This window comes from Nanorana parkeri, unplaced genomic scaffold (genome assembly GCF_000935625.1).
Source record: "Nanorana parkeri isolate BGI_ZX_2015 unplaced genomic scaffold, ASM93562v1 scaffold614, whole genome shotgun sequence".
NCBI classification, from domain to species: domain Eukaryota; kingdom Metazoa; phylum Chordata; class Amphibia; order Anura; family Dicroglossidae; genus Nanorana; species Nanorana parkeri.
The window spans coordinates 393,260-414,240 of record NW_017306882.1 but is presented as its reverse complement, the minus strand read 5'-3'; the positions used below and the strand labels follow the sequence as shown (position 1 = coordinate 414,240).

The following is a 20,981-nucleotide window of genomic DNA, read 5'->3' as shown; positions in this document are numbered from 1 at the left end:
TGACATACACAAATATTTTCCAATTTGTACCTATTTTTAGACAGAAATACTTGAATTTTGCAATTACCAAAAGGAATAGGTTATATGTCTGTCAGATATGGTTAATTGGGGAAAGGGGTATTGATAGACAGGAGCGAGCTTAATGTGTCTTCAATTGTGAAAATGTATATATTGGTCACCTCCAAGAATGTTTGGGTCCAAGCCAAAGTTCACAGTTTGCTCCATGATAGCAATGACTTTTTCTTATATAACTATAGAGTATGAACAATTGACTGGTTTAACACTGCCAAAGAGAACATGATCAATAAAGCAATGTTTATTAACAGGCAAAATGATCAGTGGATCAAAATTTACTCACATATATCATAAATTAAAAAGTTTATAAACTACTTAATGCTATGATAGCCCTAGCCTCCTACATACAAAATAAAGAAAAAAGAAAAAGAAACAAAGGATATTGAATTATGTCTCTCTTACCATCTGGGACAGGGTGATTATAAATTGTCCTATATTGCAGTTTCTGTTGAGCCTAAGAATATTAAGGGTGACATCTTAATGTTACCATTCATTGTGTTTCTGGCTGGCTGCCATTTTGCGCTGTCAAGGAAATTTAAAGTAATAGCAATTCCTTGGCAGTTTCTGTGGTTTTGTTTCTAAGCAGAAAGGAATAAAGCACTAAGATAAGTAGTGTTTGGAAACCTCAGTTGATATTCCTTATGCCAGGTGCTAATTAAATGTGTGGTTCGGAGATATTTTAATTGAATATATTGAGAACCAGCCTTGCAAATGGAGAAAAAGCAAAGTATTGTTGCAATGGCCTTTATTCTATAACATCACACAAAGAGCAATAATATGCACTAATCCATAGTAACCCATCAGGTATTCGCGTTCAGCAAAATGCTTTCTGAATTTTTTTCTTAGGGCTCATTTTCTTTATATCATTGAGGAAATGATAATGTAATTACACGTTTTAGGCACATAATTCAGATGATAAAATGGTAATATTCCAGGAGTTTAAGTTGTCCCTGTAACAGGAAAGAAAATCTCCCTTTATTTTTGCAAGTAGCAAAAAAAAACAAAAAAAACTTGAAGGTTTTAACTATTCAATACATTATGGAGCACTATTTTATGGTGAACTTTTTACAAGCCTGGACAATTCAAACTAAAATGCATTAGGTACAGCTCAGAATTTGCTAGCTAGGGACTAACAAGGCAGCTGAGGTTTGTATTATAGGAAAAAAAAGTTACAAAAGATTTTAGGGTTTTAGAGTTGTCTACATGACAATTTGTATAATATAAACTTATATTATTATTCATTATTTTTTCTGCTAATACTCTGTTTTTCTCCACTGACTAGTAAACCACAGTGTTCAGCACTTGCTTGCTGTGGCAGTGGAAAGGATAGGAAGGCTTAGAATTTGCACCAAGGCCTTGAAACACACCTAAAAAGATAGTTTGATGCTGAATAGGACTCGTAATCTACTAAGAACTAAGTGGGTAGGTGGAAAACTAAAGTTAAAAGCCTGCACTGCTGCAATCCTTTTCCTTGGAATCTTCTATCCACAGCACTGGTTCCTTGTAGTATACTGTCGATGCTGACAGCTCTCCTTCTAGCCATTGTTTATTTAAGCATATATTAAGCTGAGATCAGTGACATGTATTGTCAAAATTTGACAGTGTCAAATGCCACAGAGAGAGTTTGCAGGGACACCCCATCAATATTTTACTATGAGGCCCTACTGTAGTAGATGTTGGCCAGGTAGGGATTGTCAATCTTTATATGGATGGTTGGCTGTGCTCCTCTTTTCTCCTTTTCCAGCAACAGGCATGGGACTGGACATAGTATAGAAGGAAATTCAGATCTGGGAATATTTAGTCAGAGGGCAGTAGTTTTGGATTATGGGAGGAAAGCCACAGAAACACAGGAAGAACCCACATGGTATACATAGACAGGATCTCTAATTTGTATCTAGGACCCTAGTCCTGTAATTATTTAAAATCCCCTAAAAAAATAATAACAGCTTTTATAAAAAGTTACTAAATTAGATCACAAGATATGGTGTTCAGTCATATTACTTTGTACCATCATATGAAATAATTTAATGATGTTATTAATACATCTTTTTCCACTTTTTTCCCAAGTCAAAGATGTGAATTGAGCATTCAGCAGGTTAAAATTGGAGAAATGTCAGGTTTAAAAATGACTATACTTGTTTTGGATTAGTGGCTCTGAAGGGATTAATTGCAATATCTAGTCAGCAATGGCAGCTTACATACTCCTTTAAAGGGAAACTTATGAGGGAAATGCCAATGCTACCATTCCCACCTTCTTTATGAAGATGCTAGTTGATTGAGTGCCATTAGGATTCTTCCGGTTCAAGAATCATTTATTTGATGTCCTGTAGACAAGTATGGAGCTGTTGAAGTCACAGCTACAAACTTGTTGCAGGTATATGTTATCTAATGCATATTGCACATTATTTGAAATGTAATGTTCATACAATTGTTAAAAATTATGTTAAAATTATCTATGGAGTATATGTTTAATATCTAACTTTATTTAAATAAAGTAATTCATGAAATATTTAAAAAATAATAATAATTCCATGAATTGTAACATTTGGTCAACAGGCCATGAGCTTACAAGTAAAACCAAGGTTCCCAAATCCCTATATGAGTGGTTGAGCAAAACATTTTCCATTAATCAAACATAGGGTAATAGTACAGCTGGTCTATAAATGATTGACACTCAGACAGCAGACCCAAGAGTGTTGTAGACTGCCAATTTTCTGCCTGACTGACAATTTATCCTATCCTCCAATTACGTCATGTACAAAAAGCTCCCAAGCTGCCACCAAATGGGACCTTGCCTATTCTGTAATGATAGACATAGCTCTATAAATATTGTCTTAGAGCTCAATTAACTCAATATGTATGTTATCATACAGTAACCATAAGTGCACCTTGGCTTCACACTTATTGGTATTAAATTACTGATCTTTCAAATTAGAAGTGTTCCTTGCCCTCCTGGAATTCTTCAGCAAATCTTAATATAACAGAATAGGTGAGATCCCTTTCAAGAGCAGCTGCTGATGATTTGATGGCCTCATGTGGACTCATATCATGCAGAACTTTGCAGCTGGTTTCCTAAAATGAAATACTATTCTAGTTTATCCCGTAGGCAGATAGCAATTGCAGATGTTCCTGTCGCTCCAGTTGCAGATTACCACTGGTCTGGCTATAGTATGAATGATTTCCCTTTCCAGAGGAGTAACAAGGGCAATAATTAAGTGTGACTTTGATAAATAAAGCTGGCCCTTGTCTGTATTCATAGAAGCAAAATATGCAAACTTTCCGTAAAGACATGAACCATCTGTGCTAACTTAACCGATAATTGTAATTGAAGTTGGATCATGCCAGGTCATGCAAAAGCAAGAACGTCTCATGTTTTAATTCTTCCCACCATTTGTACTGTTAAAGCAAATTCAACAAAAATAGTCATAGTTCGTTTTGTAGACATGTTACAAGTGTTATTTTTGTATGCAAAGCACTGTTCATTGCCATTTAACCTTTTACAAATATTGAGCCTCACAAACAGTATTAAAACTGGTAAAAGGTAAATGTGCTGTCTGTTTTTTAATGTACTCTCCCTGATCTTATATTCTAAGCACACATAATCTGTGACATTTCATTTTAAAACATAAAGACATTTAAGACATTAAAACATAAGACATTTTAAATGTTTTTTTGTAAATAATTAAAGCTAAACTTCAGACTGGTATAGGAGACACAAAATAGATGCAGCTTTGTTTTCATTAATACATCACTAAATACTTAATATTATTTATGTAATTCATTTTTTTGCAAGCAGTGTAAGTACCTAAATTTGGCCTAGTTGCAGCCCAGCAAAACAGCAGAACTACAGAATATACAGCATACAGCAGGGGGTATACAGCAGAACTCAAAATAGGAGAGACAGCACAAAGAGCCAGTAAATTGTACTAAAATGCTCATGTGTTAACAAGTAGCATGACTGATAGGAGGAAAGAGCAGAGTGACAGAGAGATGAGCTCATCAGTCTGCTGCCTCTCCCTTCACTGCCCTGTCACCTGCTGGGGGAGGGAGAGAAAAAATCAGGTATGCTGCCCTTCCAGACAGGATTGTGTTGTGTGGCAGATCTGTGTTAATCTCAAGATGGGCAGGAAAATAAATCCTCTAAAAAGTAAAATAGCTCCCATATATGAATGGCATCTGCATATTTAGATGTGTTCCTGGAGTTCAGCTTTAAATTGCATAATTTGACTTTTCACATAATGATGCAGATGACCAATGGGGGAAATTTAATAAGTATAGTGATGATTGAAACATTTTGTAAACCACTACTAATTCAATCAATGAATTGCATGAATATTTACATGCAGATTTAATCAGTCTGTTGAGTATGATACAATTCATAAACATGATTGCTATGCATCCTGAATTGTGTGAATGCCTTCAGAGAGCTACCTGCAAATATTCCAGTGAATGAAAAAATGTAAGCTTCTTAAAGACTAGCCTGGATTTTCTCTTAGTTTAGTGAATGAAGTAATGCTCTGTTGACTTTCATCATCCCATCATGTGCAAGCAAAAGTGCGGCTTTTCTTTTCCTTACATGTGACTGGGTCTTTAATTCTCATCACGTTCACTAACATTTCCATTGCAAAGTGAAAACTCACTTGTGAGAATCTTATTTGCCATTAGTAAATCAAGCTATATATGTCCAAAGGTTTGTGGACACCTAACCATCACACTGATATTAGCGTGTTGGACATCCCATACCAAAACCATGGGTAATAATATGGAATATTATATAATTCAAACCCCCTTTGCAACTTTAAAAGAGAACTATGGGCCAACCTTTTTTGCCCATAGTTCTCTTAAGGATCACAGGACACTTTGTCCTCCTGTGACCCAAAACTCAGCATATAGCAGGCTATTGCCTGTTATATGCTGGCCGCGCAGAGCCAGCATATAACAGGCATCCCGTCAATATTGTCGGGATCCACACCCTGGCTGATTGTCAGCTGGCTCTGCCTCTCTATAGGCAGAGCCAGCTGTGTCTGCCCCCTTACCCGTCCATCCCTCCAGGCAGCACTGGAGGAACAGAGAGGGGAGGGGGGAATCCCTGTGGGGAGTGGTGATGACAGTCACTGCTCTCTGCTGAAGAAGATTGGGAAATGAGTGATCAGTGGTATGGGATAGCTCACTTCCCATTCTATAGAGCCAAAGTGTGACAGCTTCAGTGTCGCACATCTGCCTTTAATTATGGGGAAGAGTGTATTTCACTCTCCCCATAATTCTCCTTTAACAGCATCCAATCTTCTGGGAAGGCATTATGTAACACTTTGGAGTGTGTGCCCATTCTGCTAAGAACATTTGTTGGGTCAGGTACAGATGTTGGATGAGAATATCTAGCTCACGATTGGTGTTTACTCCAAAGGTGTTTATTAGGGATGAAGTCTGGGTCTGTGCAGTGCATCAAGTTCTTCCACAGCAAACTCATTAAAGGAGAACTGTGAGGTGAGTGCTTTTCACTCACCTCATAGTTCTAGCCGACCTGTGACAATGAGACTATCACAGGTCGGCTCAGTAGATCGGGAGGTGAGCGAACACATACCGGCGTTCGCTCACCTCTCGATTCTTTCACGGCACTCTGCCGTGACAGGGGAGGGGCTGGATTCCCCCCTCCCCCGCACCGATCCGCCAGCGCTGACTGGCGGAACGGACGGGGAGGGGGCCGGTACAGCTGGCTCTGCCTCTAGATAGGCAGAGCCAGCTGTCAGTCACGCAGCTGGGCGGATCCCGGCACAATTGTCAGGATCCGCTTCAGCTGCGCCGTCTCAGTATACCGCAAGCACCAGCTCACGGTATACTGAGCCTAGGGTGACGGGAGGACGCTAGCTTGTGTCTTTCCGTTACCCTAAGGAGAGCTATGGGGAAAAGACTTAACCCCATAGTTCTCCTTTAAACCATGCCTTTCTGTAACTGGCTTTGTACAAGCCCACGCTCATGTTGGCTTGTACATGAGCGTGGGCTTTCCCCAGATTGTTTCCACAAGGATGGAAGTGCACAATTATCTATATTTTATTTGTATGCTATATCATTAACATTACTCTTCACAATAAAAAAAAAAATAACCCAATGATTTGGAGGGGTTTGAACACATACTTTTGACCATGTAATGTAGGCGTGATAGTCAGGTGCCCACAAACTTTTGGCTATGTATTGTAGTATATTAGTGTGAACATGTAAATATATACATTCTTGTTAATTTTGAAGCATTAGAATACAAGGAGAGTGATAGGCATATGTTACTTAAAAGTATGTGATAGACATATGTTACTTATTCAGGATTAGTAATCTGTGAAAAAAAATGTTCTTAAACATTTTTATATTGTATGTCAAAACACATTTTCCAAATTTCCCAAGCCATTTCAAGTAGAGATGAGCTCAGGACTTACGCTTATCTGAACACGGAAGGAAGCTCCTATTTCTGCCACCCAGTCAGCTGCAGCCAGGCAATTCCTTGCCAGCAGCTGCGCATAAGTAAATGTTACAGTGATGCAATTGACCTTATATGGACAAATGGCTATATTTGGTCAATGACATTGTTCTAATATGGCCATGTGGCCATATAAGATCAATGACGTCAGCACAAACATCCCCCCTGTTTATTTATGTGCAGCTGCAGGATGGGGATGCCCTGCCCCGTAGCTGAATAGGCAGATGCTCCCATGTAGCTTCCAGGTTCGAGGAGCTCATCCCTAATTTCAAGTAATTGAGCATTTTTACTTAATATACCAAAAACTCACTACTTAGTAATTAATAAATTACTTTAAATGCAAGATGCTGTCGAATTGACTGCCTTGAGTCTTATGTTCTTTGGAATTCCAAGTAGAAAATCTTTGCAGTTTCCAGTTTTTCCCACCTGCTGAAGCCATGATGAGGAAGGCTTACTTTCTCAGTTTAACATTTCTTATTTTATTTTCATTATGGTGAATATATCACTAGCCTTAAAACTCCTCATACCTCAGCAAAATACCTTTGTAAAGATGAAGTCAAATGGAAACAGCAACAGGGAGCTGCCAAGACTCCCACCACTTAAATCCCAGGTGCCAGGTGCCGGCTCAAAGTACATTCTCACTTCCCATAAGTAAATCTTCAAAGCAGCCGCACTCCACAGGTCTTCATGCATAAAATCAATCTTTATTGTCAAAAATAATCCAGTATACACCATCAAACTATTCCCCCATGTGCAAACCTCTTACGTGTTTCAACGCATGGACGTAATCATAAGCCCAAGGGGTGAAACGCGTAAGCAGTTTGCACATGGGGAGTGGTTTGATGATCTATACTGGAAGATTTTTGACAATAAAGTTTGATTTTATGCATGAAGACCCATGGAGTTCGGCTGGTTTGAAAAGCAACAGGGAGCTGTTACTTTTGGAATCCTCAAGACATATAAAATATCATTGAGAAATTCATCCCATCACTGTTGACGTATGAATAAAATATACAGTTTAGATGGACTAATATATACCAGAAATCAACAAAGCATAATTCCAACCCAAACTATTTTTGGATAGGATGGGAAAGGTTAAAACCCCTGTCAGACTCCTATTACTGTGTGTGTTGTCATTTGGGAGATTTCCCTTTATTTCCAGTCCCAGAAACACAACAGAAGATAGAGGCAAGAGATATGATCTAGAAAACTTGAACAACGTTTCTAGACCATATCTTCTATGCCCTGCTCCTCTCTCTTCTTTCAAAGACCTTGTCTCATTGGAAAATCCTACTGTGCAATAACCTTGGCTGGAGTCCTGTCTGCCAGACTCAACTGACTGACCCCCTGCTCATAAAACATTTGAATATCATGTCTGCAGTCTTTAGCTACTCTGTTTACAGATTGAAATGGATACCTCTCTAATTTCCTGCATGGGTCTCTTTTCAGTGAACATTAAGAGCTCTCTCTGGTTATTGTGTTGGGCGGCAGAACCAGCTAGTGAGCAGCATCTCACTAGCTTGCTCCTCGAGGGACAGTATCTTTTCAGCGTTTTCCTGGCCACCCTCATAAATGGTGCCACTGGAAGTAAGAGTACCATCTACCCCATCAGAACAAGTCTAGGACTCTGCCAAGGAAAGTTTCTTACCTTTCAGAAAGTCAAGACAGGTTCCTTTCATCACTCACAAGCCTCCGACTCCATAATCAAGCCCAAGCCTGAACCCCATTTCATCCATAAACCTTGGACTTCTCAGTTTCCCAAGCCTCAGTTACATCTTCCTTAACATGTAGGGGTATCCCCCATTTTGCAAGTGGGAATTTGGGCAGCCAGCATCTCAGATGCCTAAGTCCAGAAGGTGGTTTCCAGTGTGCTAGATTTCCGCTCTCAGCCCCCTTTTTTGTTCTTGTCCTCAATGTACCTTGGTCATTGTAGAGATTAACAGACCTCTATGCAGCCATTACAGACCTCTGGAACAAGGGGTCCCTGCCCCAGTCCCTGTGATGGACTGGTTCAACAGTTTTTCTTTTCAACAAAAGTGAAGTTATACTTTAAAGCTGTTATGTTGCTGCACATGTTCCTGTGATATCAAAAACTTTATTTTTATTTCCTGCTTTCAGTTAAATCATACCCGATGCTGCCATTAAGCCATCTTTCTATAGGCACTTTCTTTCCTAGGGTGACAATACTAACTCAATTCAGCTGCAGTGTTGTCATCCTTTCCTAGATGCTCCTGAGTTGGACCGTGAGCAGGTGTGTTAATGCACAGTAAGTTGCCATGGTCAGCCATAGTCTCTATAGTAAACCATTGCTCTTCATCTAGCAAAGTAATAGAAAAGCTTTTTTTAACAAACAAAAAAGTTATCCTTTTTTACTTACTTCTTCACAAAACTAAGTTTTAGCTCTACTTTAGTATTGGAATAAAAAAAAATATATTGTTTTTGCTAGATATAGATAGCTGAAAAGTGCTTAGCATTTAAAAGAATATTTCTAATTACAATATGCTATTCAGTTAAAGCATCTTTAGAGAGCTGTGTAATTATGATATGACCTCACACATTTGTCCTCTGTAAATGAGGTCTGTGCTCTGTGTCCCTTTGTCTTTATCTCACTGCTGCTGTTGTTCCAGGTAATCCTCTGAGGTTGATGGATGGTGAAACAAAGAAAGAGGGGCGTGTGGAGATTTATCTCAATGGCCAGTGGGGGACAATCTGTGATGATGGATGGTCCGATAAAGATGCGTCTGTTGTGTGTCGGCAGCTTGGCTACAAGTAAGTCTGATGCTATTAGTGTAGCATACTTCCTTGACAAGCAATATATTTCCAAAGCACTGCTGGAGGGCTCTCAGTTCTTTAGAAAAGAGACATTAATAAATATGAATTACTAATGCATGTGAAAATTCATTATACAGCAGTAGTAAATCATGCATTGCTATACTTACATAAGAGTCCTTGTATAGTTATATATATGTACATATGACCTTCTTTAGTGAAAATATATGCAAGGTCAAAATTTTCGTAATTAGAAGATACTGACAATATGGACACAGAGAATAATTAAAGCCCAATTAAACCTTCAGTTTAAACTAGCTAAATACATTCCAGGTGCTTAAAATCAAAAGGTCTTCAATGTCTTACAATTCATTTTCTAAAGCAGCCACAGCCTGAGCAGAAAAGACTGTCCCTTGTCAGCAGCTGCAGATAAGGGACCCATGCTCTCTGTGTGAACGCAGTGGTCACTGTGCAGAGGTCAGACTAACTCCTTGCTGAGAGAGACATATAGCTCTTCAGTCAACAACGCTCATGAACCCAACTGAGAGCTCTGGTTCTGACTCAGCAGGTTGTGTGTTGGACCTCTGCAAAGAGACCAGTGCTTCCCCACAAAGAGCAAGGGTCCTATTTTGTCACATGCTGGCAGGACAGATGATTTTCTACTCAGGCTGTGACTCATTTTTAAAGAAAACAAACACCTGGAATGTATTTAGTTCATTGAAACTGAAAGTTTCATGGGGATTCTTATATAACTTGGGGACTCCAGTGATGAAAGATCACTGCCATATATCTGGCGCTTTCCCGCATGTGGAGAATTTCCGCCTATGTTTCATTGTTTCCACTTTGCCCCTATATTATACTTACGTGCCATTTAAAATTAAATGGGTAAAGTGAAGCCCCTTGTAATGGCCATTGCAAATGTACAGACCTGGAGAATCAAGTACAGATATTTTGCCACATGAATCCCTTAGAAATGTAAAATGCTGCAAGGTGTTTGCCTCCATCGGCCATTTGGGGATTCTCATCAAGTAGACTTATTTCACCCATTCAGGCATTTTTTTCTTAGTCAATTTAATCCAGTTTAATGAGAATGTGAATGAATCACACGGGTTATGTGACCAGTAAAATGATGGTAATGCCATATGTTGAAATAACCATAGGACCTGTATAACTAAGTAGTGAAAGTTTAGAATTAAAGGAGAACTATGAGGTGAGTGCTTTTCACTCACCTCATAGTTCTAGCCAACCTGTGACAATGAGACTGTTACAGGTCGGCTTAGTAGATCGGGAGGTGAGCGAACACATACCGGCGTTCGCTCACCTCTCGATCCTGTCACGGCTCTCTGCCGTGACAGAGGAGGGGCTGGATTACCCCTCTGACTGGCGCTGACTGGCGGAACGGACGGGGTAGTGGGCGGGTACAGCTGGCTCTGCCTCTAGATAGGCAGAGCCAGCTGTCACTCACGCAGCTGGGTGGATCCAGACATAATTTTTCGGGATCCGCTTCAGCTGCGGCATCTCAGTATACTGAGCCTAGGGTGACGGGAGGACACAAGTTTTGTGTCCTCCCGTTATCCTAAGGAGAACTACGGGGAAAAGCCCTAACCCCATAGTTCTCCTTTAAAGTGACATTAAACTCAGGAGTTAAATCTTAAAAATGCATTTAAGTGTCTTAACTATCAACAAAAATGTATCTTATTTGTGTATCACTTAGCTACATATCTTCAAATAATCTCTGAATTGGTGCTGACACTGTCCTTCCTTCTGGAGGGTGGCTACTTTTGTTCCCCATGGTCCCTGTGTGTGTTGTAAAGTAGCTACGGCTCCAAGCTCACTCCCTTGATGGACTATAATCTCAATACAAATTAGTAAACTAAATGTGAAATTGTAGTCCATCACGGGTGTGAGCCTGGAGTGATGGCTACCTTACAACACACACACAGGGACCATGGGAAACAAAAGTAGCCAGTTCCAGCATGATTTCAGAGATGATTTGAGGATCTACAGCCGAGTGATGCACAAATAAGCTACATTTTTGTTAATAGTTAAGGTACTTGAATGCATTTTTAAGATTTAACTCCTGAGTTTAGTGTCACTGTAAAAATGAAGGATCTTACTGGCTGTTAAGGAAAGAGGGGCATATTAAAGCTGATTTACCAAAGGAGTTGATAATCTCCACACTACAAATTGTGAATATTTACCTAAATGATCCAGTCATGTGAAAATAAAATTCCTGTGTGTTTATTTCATTTGCATGTGATGGGATATTCAAAGTAAAAATTAATTTGCTTTTCATATGATTGGATAATTGAAGTAATTATTCACAGATTGCATTTGATGAAGATTCTTAACTCCTTTAGTAAATTAACCCAATTCAGTAGTTATTTATAGCCACATAAGTATGAATAAATAAAGAAACTAATATTTTCTCACAAACACATTGTAGGCTGGACTTTTGTAAACATGTGCATGTGTATGGGGCACAACCCCAAACTCAGACTGCCCTATAGCTTAGAACTTTCTGGTTAGAGACAAGTGGACCCAAAAAAGTATATATGTCCCCCCATAAAGGGTAGTGTTTTAAAATTGTATTAGGTTTAAAAAATGTGGCCATTCATGCCGTAGGTAGTGGAATTCAAGGTATTACATTTCTAACAAAGCACCACTGCAAATTTTAATAGGATCAGATGCAATCTCTTTTATTAAATCTTTTCCTAAACATAAGAACACCTGTAAAATGATGTGTGAATGTGCTACTGATGGAAAACATATACAGTTTGGCATATGTTCTATATTTATGGGAATAGACTGTACCCGAAGCCATGATCTATAATCCATCACTTTTTTCCCATACATTTACTCTGGATGATTACAACAAATAGATATTGTTAATAGAGACATATATCAAAGAAGCCGTGTGAGCTCCAAAGAAATGCTGCAGGGCTGGAAACTGTATTAACAAAGCTTTGTCCCAATACATCTGGCCTAGTAAGGGTTACTGGGTACTGCAGTGTTTGCCTGTGAGCCAACAATGTCATTCTATGATACTGAGTAAAACGAACAGCCTAAATCATATTAAAAGACTGGCTTCCAAATTAGAAAAGAGCCATTAAGAGTCTAAATACATCAGAGTGTCTTATTGCGGTGAAGTCAAGCATTGCATGAGATCACACACACATTATCTGTTGTATTACATAATGTCTGAAGACTGGCTACAGCATCTGACAACATGCAGCCAATTTAACAAAGGAGTGAAATTTAGGGTGAGATGTTTGGCGTCCCTGACACTATGCTTAATGGATGCAATGTGTCAAAGTCTCATGTCGGGAAAAAAAACAATAAATGCTATTTTTTTTAACCATAGTGAGCTCAATTTACTGTTGTCTTCCAGATACGTACAGGAATACGCCATTAATATATGACTGAGGTGATCTCATTTTATTATTTCTTCTCTGCAGTTATATATCACCACATATTGAACATTAACACGGTATACAGAACCATACACAATAGTATTTGTTCTCATAGGAGCTTACAGTGTAATGTTGTTGTGGTCAATTCAAAAAATATGACCTGTCCAGAAGGCAATACAATAGCTTAGTTTTATAAATTGTCTATTTATATTTTTAAAAGCAATGTAATACTGCAGCTTAGCAGTGAATATTCAATTTATGCATAATAAATGCTAAACCGCTGGTGGTTCTAGCAGATAAACCCCACTGGGACCCACAAGACACAGCTCCATTTTCCCAAGTGGAAGAAGTCTCGAGTACAGTGGGCTGCACACTAAGCACTATTAGGTTGCATTTCTAGCCCCACTGGTTTCTACTATAACCTTACAAGTGCAAAAACTATGGACAATTTTATTTATAACCTACTATCATTGGTTTAGGCTCAACTGGAGCACCTAGTAGCAACCCACAAAAAGAGACAGACCATACAGACAATAGTTTTGATGGGCTTTAAAGTACTACAGGCCAGAATGCTAAATACTCAGTCACTGTCCTACAATCAAATCTGTTGCTAAAATAAATATCCAAAGCAAACTGTCCTCTGCAAATAAAACATTGAATACTCACCTCCCATTACCAGCTCCACCGAACCCAATGGGGCTAAAAATCCTACGAATTCTAGACCATCAGTGACAATGTCCTGGTCCATCACCGCACTATGTGGTTCCTGCTGCCATACTTTTTGTCACAACAACACAGTAGTAATGTAGAGGCAAGTGAATTGAACCACTGAGCACAGCGGGGGACCAGGAATCCACCACTTCCCAGAAGTGTCCGATATTGCAGGATTTTCAGCCAGGAGCTCAATAAAACAGACGTTTGCTGCAATGCACAAGTTTGAATGGGCCCCTAACATCCTGTCCAGTGATTCTTGAATTGTCATGTTTTTAACTCACTCAGTCCTAACAGTGCAAAACATAAGAATGAACAACTTTATTACATAGTTACATAGTTACATAGTATTTGAGGTTGAATAAAGACACATGTCCATCAAGTCCAACCTATTGTGTGTGTGTGTGTGTGTGTAAAGATCCCCGAGTCATCTCGTTTTTAGGAGTACTTGTACAACCTGTATATTACCGTTTCTCAGGAAATCGTCCAAAAGCTTCTTGAACGATTCCACACTATTAGCTGAAATCACTGCTTGTGGCAACGAGTTCCAGACCCTAACCGCTCGAACTGAGAAGAATCCCCTTCGCCCCTTGTGTTTGAATTTTTTTTCTACCAGTTTCAGGTGGTGGCCTCTAGTCTTTTCTCTAGTCTATTAAATGTGCAAGGAAATAATTTTGTAGGGTTAAAACAGTATTATTGGAATCAGAAGGCTTCAAAAAAGCTCAAAAAAGGACCCAATTTTTTAAGGCGCCACTCAGTTGCCAAGTGAGATCTAGTCAGCAAGATTCCAACTCTAGCCATAGTTCAGATAGCGGTTTAGGTTTTGTTTTGAGACACCATAATATATTGTTATGCCTGCCAACCAGTTGTTTAAAATAAGATAGGGGAGATACTTCTGGAACTTCACAGTTTAAAGATTTTCTTATTTGAATGAATAGGAAATGGCTACAGAAAGATGAGACAAGCAAAAACCCAAATGTTATCAAACTCCCATTATATAATATTACATAATATCGAGTTGCACAAATGTTCATTATTTCTGTTAATTAAAACTGTATAAGTATTGTTGAAATAAACGTAATTATATTTAAGTATACAATGTATAGGTATAATGTGTAAAACATATACAGTCTATTCCCAACCTGTGTGAGCTCCCAAGCCACATTAAAATCTAATGTATGACAATCAGGGGATCTAAATGAGAAAAACAGCTCTTTAGATATGTTATTTGATATATAACGCTACACATTTTAGTGAAGTAATTGAATTACCATTTTTGCATTCATGCTTATAGAAGTTTATAATGCCGTAGGTTTAATTTACTGACCACCTGCTGAACTAGTAATGACCATGGGCAACTGTACAAGTAGTAGAACTTCATATGACTCCTGAGGGGCCAATGCTGTATTTTCTTTCAGCAATTTTTCTTAACAGTTTACCATATGAAGACCACAATTATATGTTTCTCCCTGCTGTCTGTCATCTGAATGATAAAAAGTGGTTACATGTTCTGTTTACTTGTATTATACACAGTGAGTAGAGGTATCTTGGCAAAGCAGACTTAGATCACTTGGGTTTTTGTTTATAAAATGTAGTCAGCAGTATAGATATAAACTAAATTATAACTAACTAAATTATAGAGTTAAAGCAGAATTTCAGCCAAACTGTTAAATGCACAAATAAAATACATATATGGGTGCTGGTTTGTCAGTAAAAGTATTTGTATTTCTGTCCACCCATTCCTGAAATTCTCACAGTTCTGCTACACAGCAGAGCCCTATCTGGCAGCTCCATTTCCCCAACACTTGCAGGTTATCTCCCTCCTCCAGTTTGTAACTGTACAGTGACACAAGAAAGAGAATGTTCTGTCCTCCTATCACCATGTTTCTTAGCATGCACATGAGTACTGCAGCACAACCCTGCACTGCTTTTCTTTCTCCCTCTCTGAACTCTGCTGTACAGGGGATTGCAAAATGGTCTATTAAAGGATATGTAAACCCTCAGCGGTTTTTGCATATATCTACTGCTAGCAAGAAGTAGCTACACTATATTACCAAAATTATTGGGACGCCTGTCTTTACACGCACATGAACTTTAGTGGCATCCCAGTCTTAGTCCGTAGGGTTTAGTATTGAGTCGGCCCACCCTTTGCAGCTATAACAGCTTCAAATCTTCTGGGAAGGCATCCACAAGCTTTAGGAGTGTGTCTATGGGAATGTTTGACCATTCTTCCAGAAGCGCATTTGTGAGGTCAGGTACTGATGTTGGATGAGAAGGCCTAGTTCGCAGTCTCTGATCTAATTCATCCCAAACGTGTTCTATCGGGTTGAGGTCAGGACCCAAACTCGCTCATCCATGTCTTTATAGAACAGGAAGGGGCCATCCCCAAACTGTTCCCACAAAGTTGGGAGCATGAAATTGTCCAAAATGTCTTGGTATGCCGATGCCTTAAGAGTTCCCTTCACTGGAACTAAGGGGCCAAGCCTAACCCCTGAAAAACAACCTTACACCATAATCCCCCTCTACCAAAATTTACACTTGTCACAATGCAGTCAGGCAAGTACCATTCTCCCGGCAACCAACAAACCCGGGCACGTTCATCGGATTTCCAGACAGAGAAACCTGATTCGTCACTCCAGATAACACATCTCCACTTCTCTAGAGTCCAGTAGCGGTGTGCTTTACACCACTGCATCCAACGCTTTGCAGTGCACTTGGTGATGTAAGACTTGGATGCAGCTGCTCGGCCATGAAGCTCTCTACGCACTGTTGTTATGCCAATCTGAAGGCCACATGAAGTTTGGAGGTCTGTAGCTATTGACTCTGCAGACAGTTGGCGACTTCTGCACGCTCTGCGCTTCAGCATGCACTGACCCTGCTCTGTCATTTTACGTGGCCTACCACTTCGTGGCTGAGGTGCTGTTGTTCCCAGTTGCTTCCACTTTGTCATAATACCACTAACAGTTGACTGTGGAATATTTAGTAGCAAAGAAATTTCACGGAACAACTGAATCCAATGATTTGGAGGGGTGTCCCAATACTTTTGGCAGTATAGTGTATATGCAAAAACATTAAAAAAAAGTTATGAAAAAGGTTTAAACTTACCTGTGTCTTCGCCGTGCGTTACTGTCCGAAGATCTAAAAATGATGATGGGGCAGGCGCATGCACAGTACAGATCTTTGGCCGGGAGACGAGGAGAGCATACACACAGACTCCGTGGGACACAGACGACACAGCAGTCAGTGCTGGATCAGAGACCGGCACCAGTGCTGGAGGACTCCTGAATCCTTTAAGTCATGTGGAACTGGATTAATTTATATCTTTTACATGTGTCTGGAGTTTGGCTTTAACACAGGTACAAATATATTACCAGGTTTTGTGTTGGCATAATGAAGCAAATAAACGACAACACTGTTCCTGACTAATACTCAAGTGTGCTGTTAAACACAACATGATGAATTTAGTGTTTTTCTGCCAGTGGTTTTGGTGAAGGTAATTATCTGGAAAGTGCTATAATTAATAGCATTTTGCTTCCCATAGATGTAGTGATCTTCAATTTAGCACTTTTTTCCTTGAAGAAGATTACTGTTAGAGGAAAGCATGAGGGGTTTCTTCCAGGAGAAACTTTGTGAGACTACAAATACTTTAAAGTGAATAAGAATGAAACAGAGAGGTGTGTGCTCTGCATTCATTATTTGATTTGCTGTAATTAAACTTACGGTATGAAGCCACTAACTTGTGAAGAGCAGGGACAAAGCACCAAGGACAATAACTTACTTATTTGTGTTTGCTATAAGCTCTCAAACATGTCAACTTCTTATTAATTGTATTCCCCTTGTTTCCAATAAATATCAAACTCCAGTTTTGCTTAAGAGTATAACAAATAGCTACGATTTAAGAGAGGAAAGAGTTCACTAGGGGAACTTTGTAAATAGCCCTTTCAGTAGTATAAAGTGTATCTACAGCAAACTTTTTGGTGTTTTAAGCATCGTTCACATTTCCTAAAAGGTCCGAACAGCAGATCCCTGCAGCAAGAACCAGTGGATTCTTGCGGCTGGAATCACAGGATATGTGAACAACTGTGGCTGGGAAGTCTTTACAAAGCAATAACAGGCTAAAAGGTGCTGCAGCTGTCTAAAGGTGAGATAAAATCCCAAATTTTCAATTGTCACTGGAACAGGAATAGAGGGGAAGTGTCTGCTGTGTAATCTCTCCTCACTGACTGTGTGTCAACATAGACCGTGAAGGAAAATCTCCCCAAATGGGACTGCAATTAAAACCTTAAAAGGGGTTTAATGCCTTCCCCACTGTTAAAAATAAAAATAAAAAGTTTTGGCTTCAGTCAGGTTTTATTGTAATAGGCCTTGAGGTCTTAGAAGATTAAGAATCTTCACAGTCAATATAAATATAATGGGGTGATTTACTAATGGAGTAGAAGCTGTTTACTTAGCAAAGTGAATATTCACTTTGCAAAGTGAATGTTATTGAAATAAAGCCAATATCCAGTCATTTACATGGGAAATGTTAGCCACTTCCCATCCAGAACAATTTCTTAATTTTTTTTTCTTCAAAAATTTTTATTTTGCATTTTTTTTTATTTTGAACTTTGATTCTGAATTTTTTGAATTCAAAGTTTTTATTGGTTTTCCATAAGATTAGCATGTTTTAATACCAGTTTTTAACATATATATCCAAAGAAAAAAAAAATCAGAATTTCTCATTAGCATTATTTCCCCGCTATATGGAAACTTATGGAAAAACTTTTTACTATACAAAAAAAAAGGAACAAGAAAAGTAAACAAACATAAAAGAAATGGACGATCGTTTTATATTGTAAAAATCAAGGCATTAATTATGGTTTCTGAATTTTTGATAGAAAGCAGCTTAAAATCCCCAAACCATTATATATTTTCTAAAAACAGAGGTCCTGTAGAATGAAAAAATGCTAGTTGCAATTTTTAATGTTGCACAATATTTCCACCAGATAAATACTTTTTAGAATTATTTTTAGCATACACAAACAGAATATAATACCCAATATTTTATAAAATATGGGGTTATGTTGGAGAAATAGATACCAAACATGTCCAGCTTTAAAATTTGAAATGGCTAAAAACAACAGTACCCAAAATTTCTCATATGTGGCGCTTTAAAAGCCTTTACAGCTTATCGATTTAGTGTTAACAGTGAGTGATGGGCCTAGATTAATTGCTCTCACTCCGACCTTTGTGGTGATATGTAATGTGTGGCAGAAACATAATTCTTAGTGATGTCCCATCCTACTCCTGATCAGTATCCCACTCAAAGTTGCTCTGGTGGGTGCTGAAGTGACAAATGGATTGTGCTGCATTGAACAAAAAGAATATGAAAGTCACCAGCACACTGATTTCCCCCTTATCATCCTTCTTTATTGATGTTAGATAATCATGGTTTCACAGTTCCGGAACCACATAGGACAAATGACATGCTTAAACCAGAAGTGGTAGAATACACTTCACTTCCAGTTTCAGTGATTGGAGAGGAGATCAGCCACTGGAAGTGCGCTAATCTCTCTCTGATCCAGGCGGAGGGACCCGCCGTGCTGGTTCCGGCCCGCATTGGGGACAGCGTAGCCTGGAATAGCTGGCAGAGGAGGGGGTGGAACACACTCCCCAACTCCATACATGCAATCAGATGACTCTACAGCTGCTTGAACTCTTGTATGTAACATCCATAACTGGCTGTAAAAAACGGTACCAAGCCGAGATGTGATCTTGGTATAACCACTTAAGGACCTTTCCGTTTATTAACGTGTTGTGGTCCTGAAGTGGTTGAAAGAGCAAGATTTTTGGTAGCACATGATTGGTTAATTGAAGTGAACACAACTTCAACTCTATTACTAAGCTCAGTGAATATTTACAAAGTGTGAATTCATCTTGGAAAATGAACATTTTCTTGGCTAAGTAACCTATTTGTATATTACATCTTCCTCTTGTAGTATCCACATTTTTGCGACAATATTAAATCTTAGTACTGGTGGCTTTAACTAATGCTATGTCTTTAACAAACATTCCAGGGGTTCAGCAAAGGCCAGAACGATGGCGTATTTTGGAGAAGGAAAAGGCCCTATTCACGTTGATAATGTTAAATGTACAGGGGTGGAAAGATCTTTGGCAGACTGTATTAAACAAGATATTGGAAAACACAATTGTCGCCATAGTGAAGATGCTGGTGTGATCTGTGACTACTTAAGTAAGAAAATGAAGACAGCTGGACCAAAAGGTATGGAACATGGTACCGAAAAGATAATTAAGTTCTTAAGGCGGTTATATTGTTAGAGATGTAATACATATTGATGTCTGTCTGTTTCAACATTATATTGTATGTAAGGTGATAACGGATAAAAGCTAAACACATTTCTGAAAAAGTAGAAAGTAGATCTATCAAACTACTGTACGCACGTGTGGGTGTTTTCCCATTACAGATTATATTCTAATATCACATTATTGGTCTGCTGAGTCTTTACATTTTTTTTATTAAAGGGAATGACTAAAATGCTCCTGAATAGCTACAGTACCAATAGTTGCTAGACAGCAATAATTATATTTTTACCTTTGTTAGTAACCTGTCTGAATTGACTGTACAAAAATATTGTGGGTTGAACTAAACAAAATACCACAGATTGCTCCATTCACTCTATACAGCGTGGATGAAGGAATCTCCCGCTGTGTTGAATGGTATTCAGTGATGGCCCTTTCTTCTTCCTAAATCTTAGTTCAAGTTTATTGGTCCATCCTTATCCGGCTAAACAGAAGCTGTTTAAATGGCATGGTTTGCACCTTGTGCAATGGACTGGCATGCTCTCACTCTACTGTAGAGCTGTTCATTGTTATACTCTTGAGTTTCTGAAGAAAACATGGCCAGAATGAAACACAGTGGCACATAACACAGTGGCAACTCTAAGCAGCCCAAACAGAAGAAAAAAATATACTTGTAAACATGGAAGAATGGGGGTATTGTGGTAGTTCTTGTTGTTCATGCTAGGGCACAGTATTTGTAAGCTCCTTGATTGCTTTTATATTTTCAGCTTTTATACATATGATTAGCTAACTAATGTTCTTCAGGAACAAGAATATGAATACAATAAAATAGAAATAGGAAGAATAGCATAATAGTATTTACTACAGGGTATTTCTATATCACATGAAAATTGCTGCAGATCTCGTTAGCAGAACAGCAAAGTATAAATACGTCTTCTATTTTTGATGATAGCAGAAGTACCTTTCATATATCTCTCCACCAAATTGAACTGTTTTTATTAAAAATGGGCCTTTTTATCGCTGTACCTAGAAGACGACCACAGGCAAATGAGTTCACTGTGTGTAGAGGAAGGTCAGAAACTTCATTTACTTGACATTCTCCTTAGTCACAGTCACAGCTGTTCAGCTGAAGCCTGTGGAGTGAAGAATCAAGTAGATACATTATTAACAGCCTCAATCAGATACAAGTAGGCAACTGCCAAGTTACAGTACCAATTAGGAGTCAGGGAAGGCTACGGGCACTGTTG

General features: G+C 38.8%; 1 protein-coding gene across 1 annotated transcript in view; it reads left to right on the top strand.

Moving 5' to 3' along the window:
- The window catches only part of PRSS12 (protease, serine 12), a 123,115-nt gene that overhangs the window by 64,727 nt on the left and 37,407 nt on the right, over window positions 1–20,981 (top strand). Inside the window, exons 8-9 of the mRNA XM_018562932.1 lie at window positions 9,169–9,310; window positions 19,491–19,696. Of these exons, the coding sequence (XP_018418434.1) occupies window positions 9,169–9,310; window positions 19,491–19,696 (348 nt within the window). The remainder of the gene's footprint in view (window positions 1–9,168; window positions 9,311–19,490; window positions 19,697–20,981) is intronic.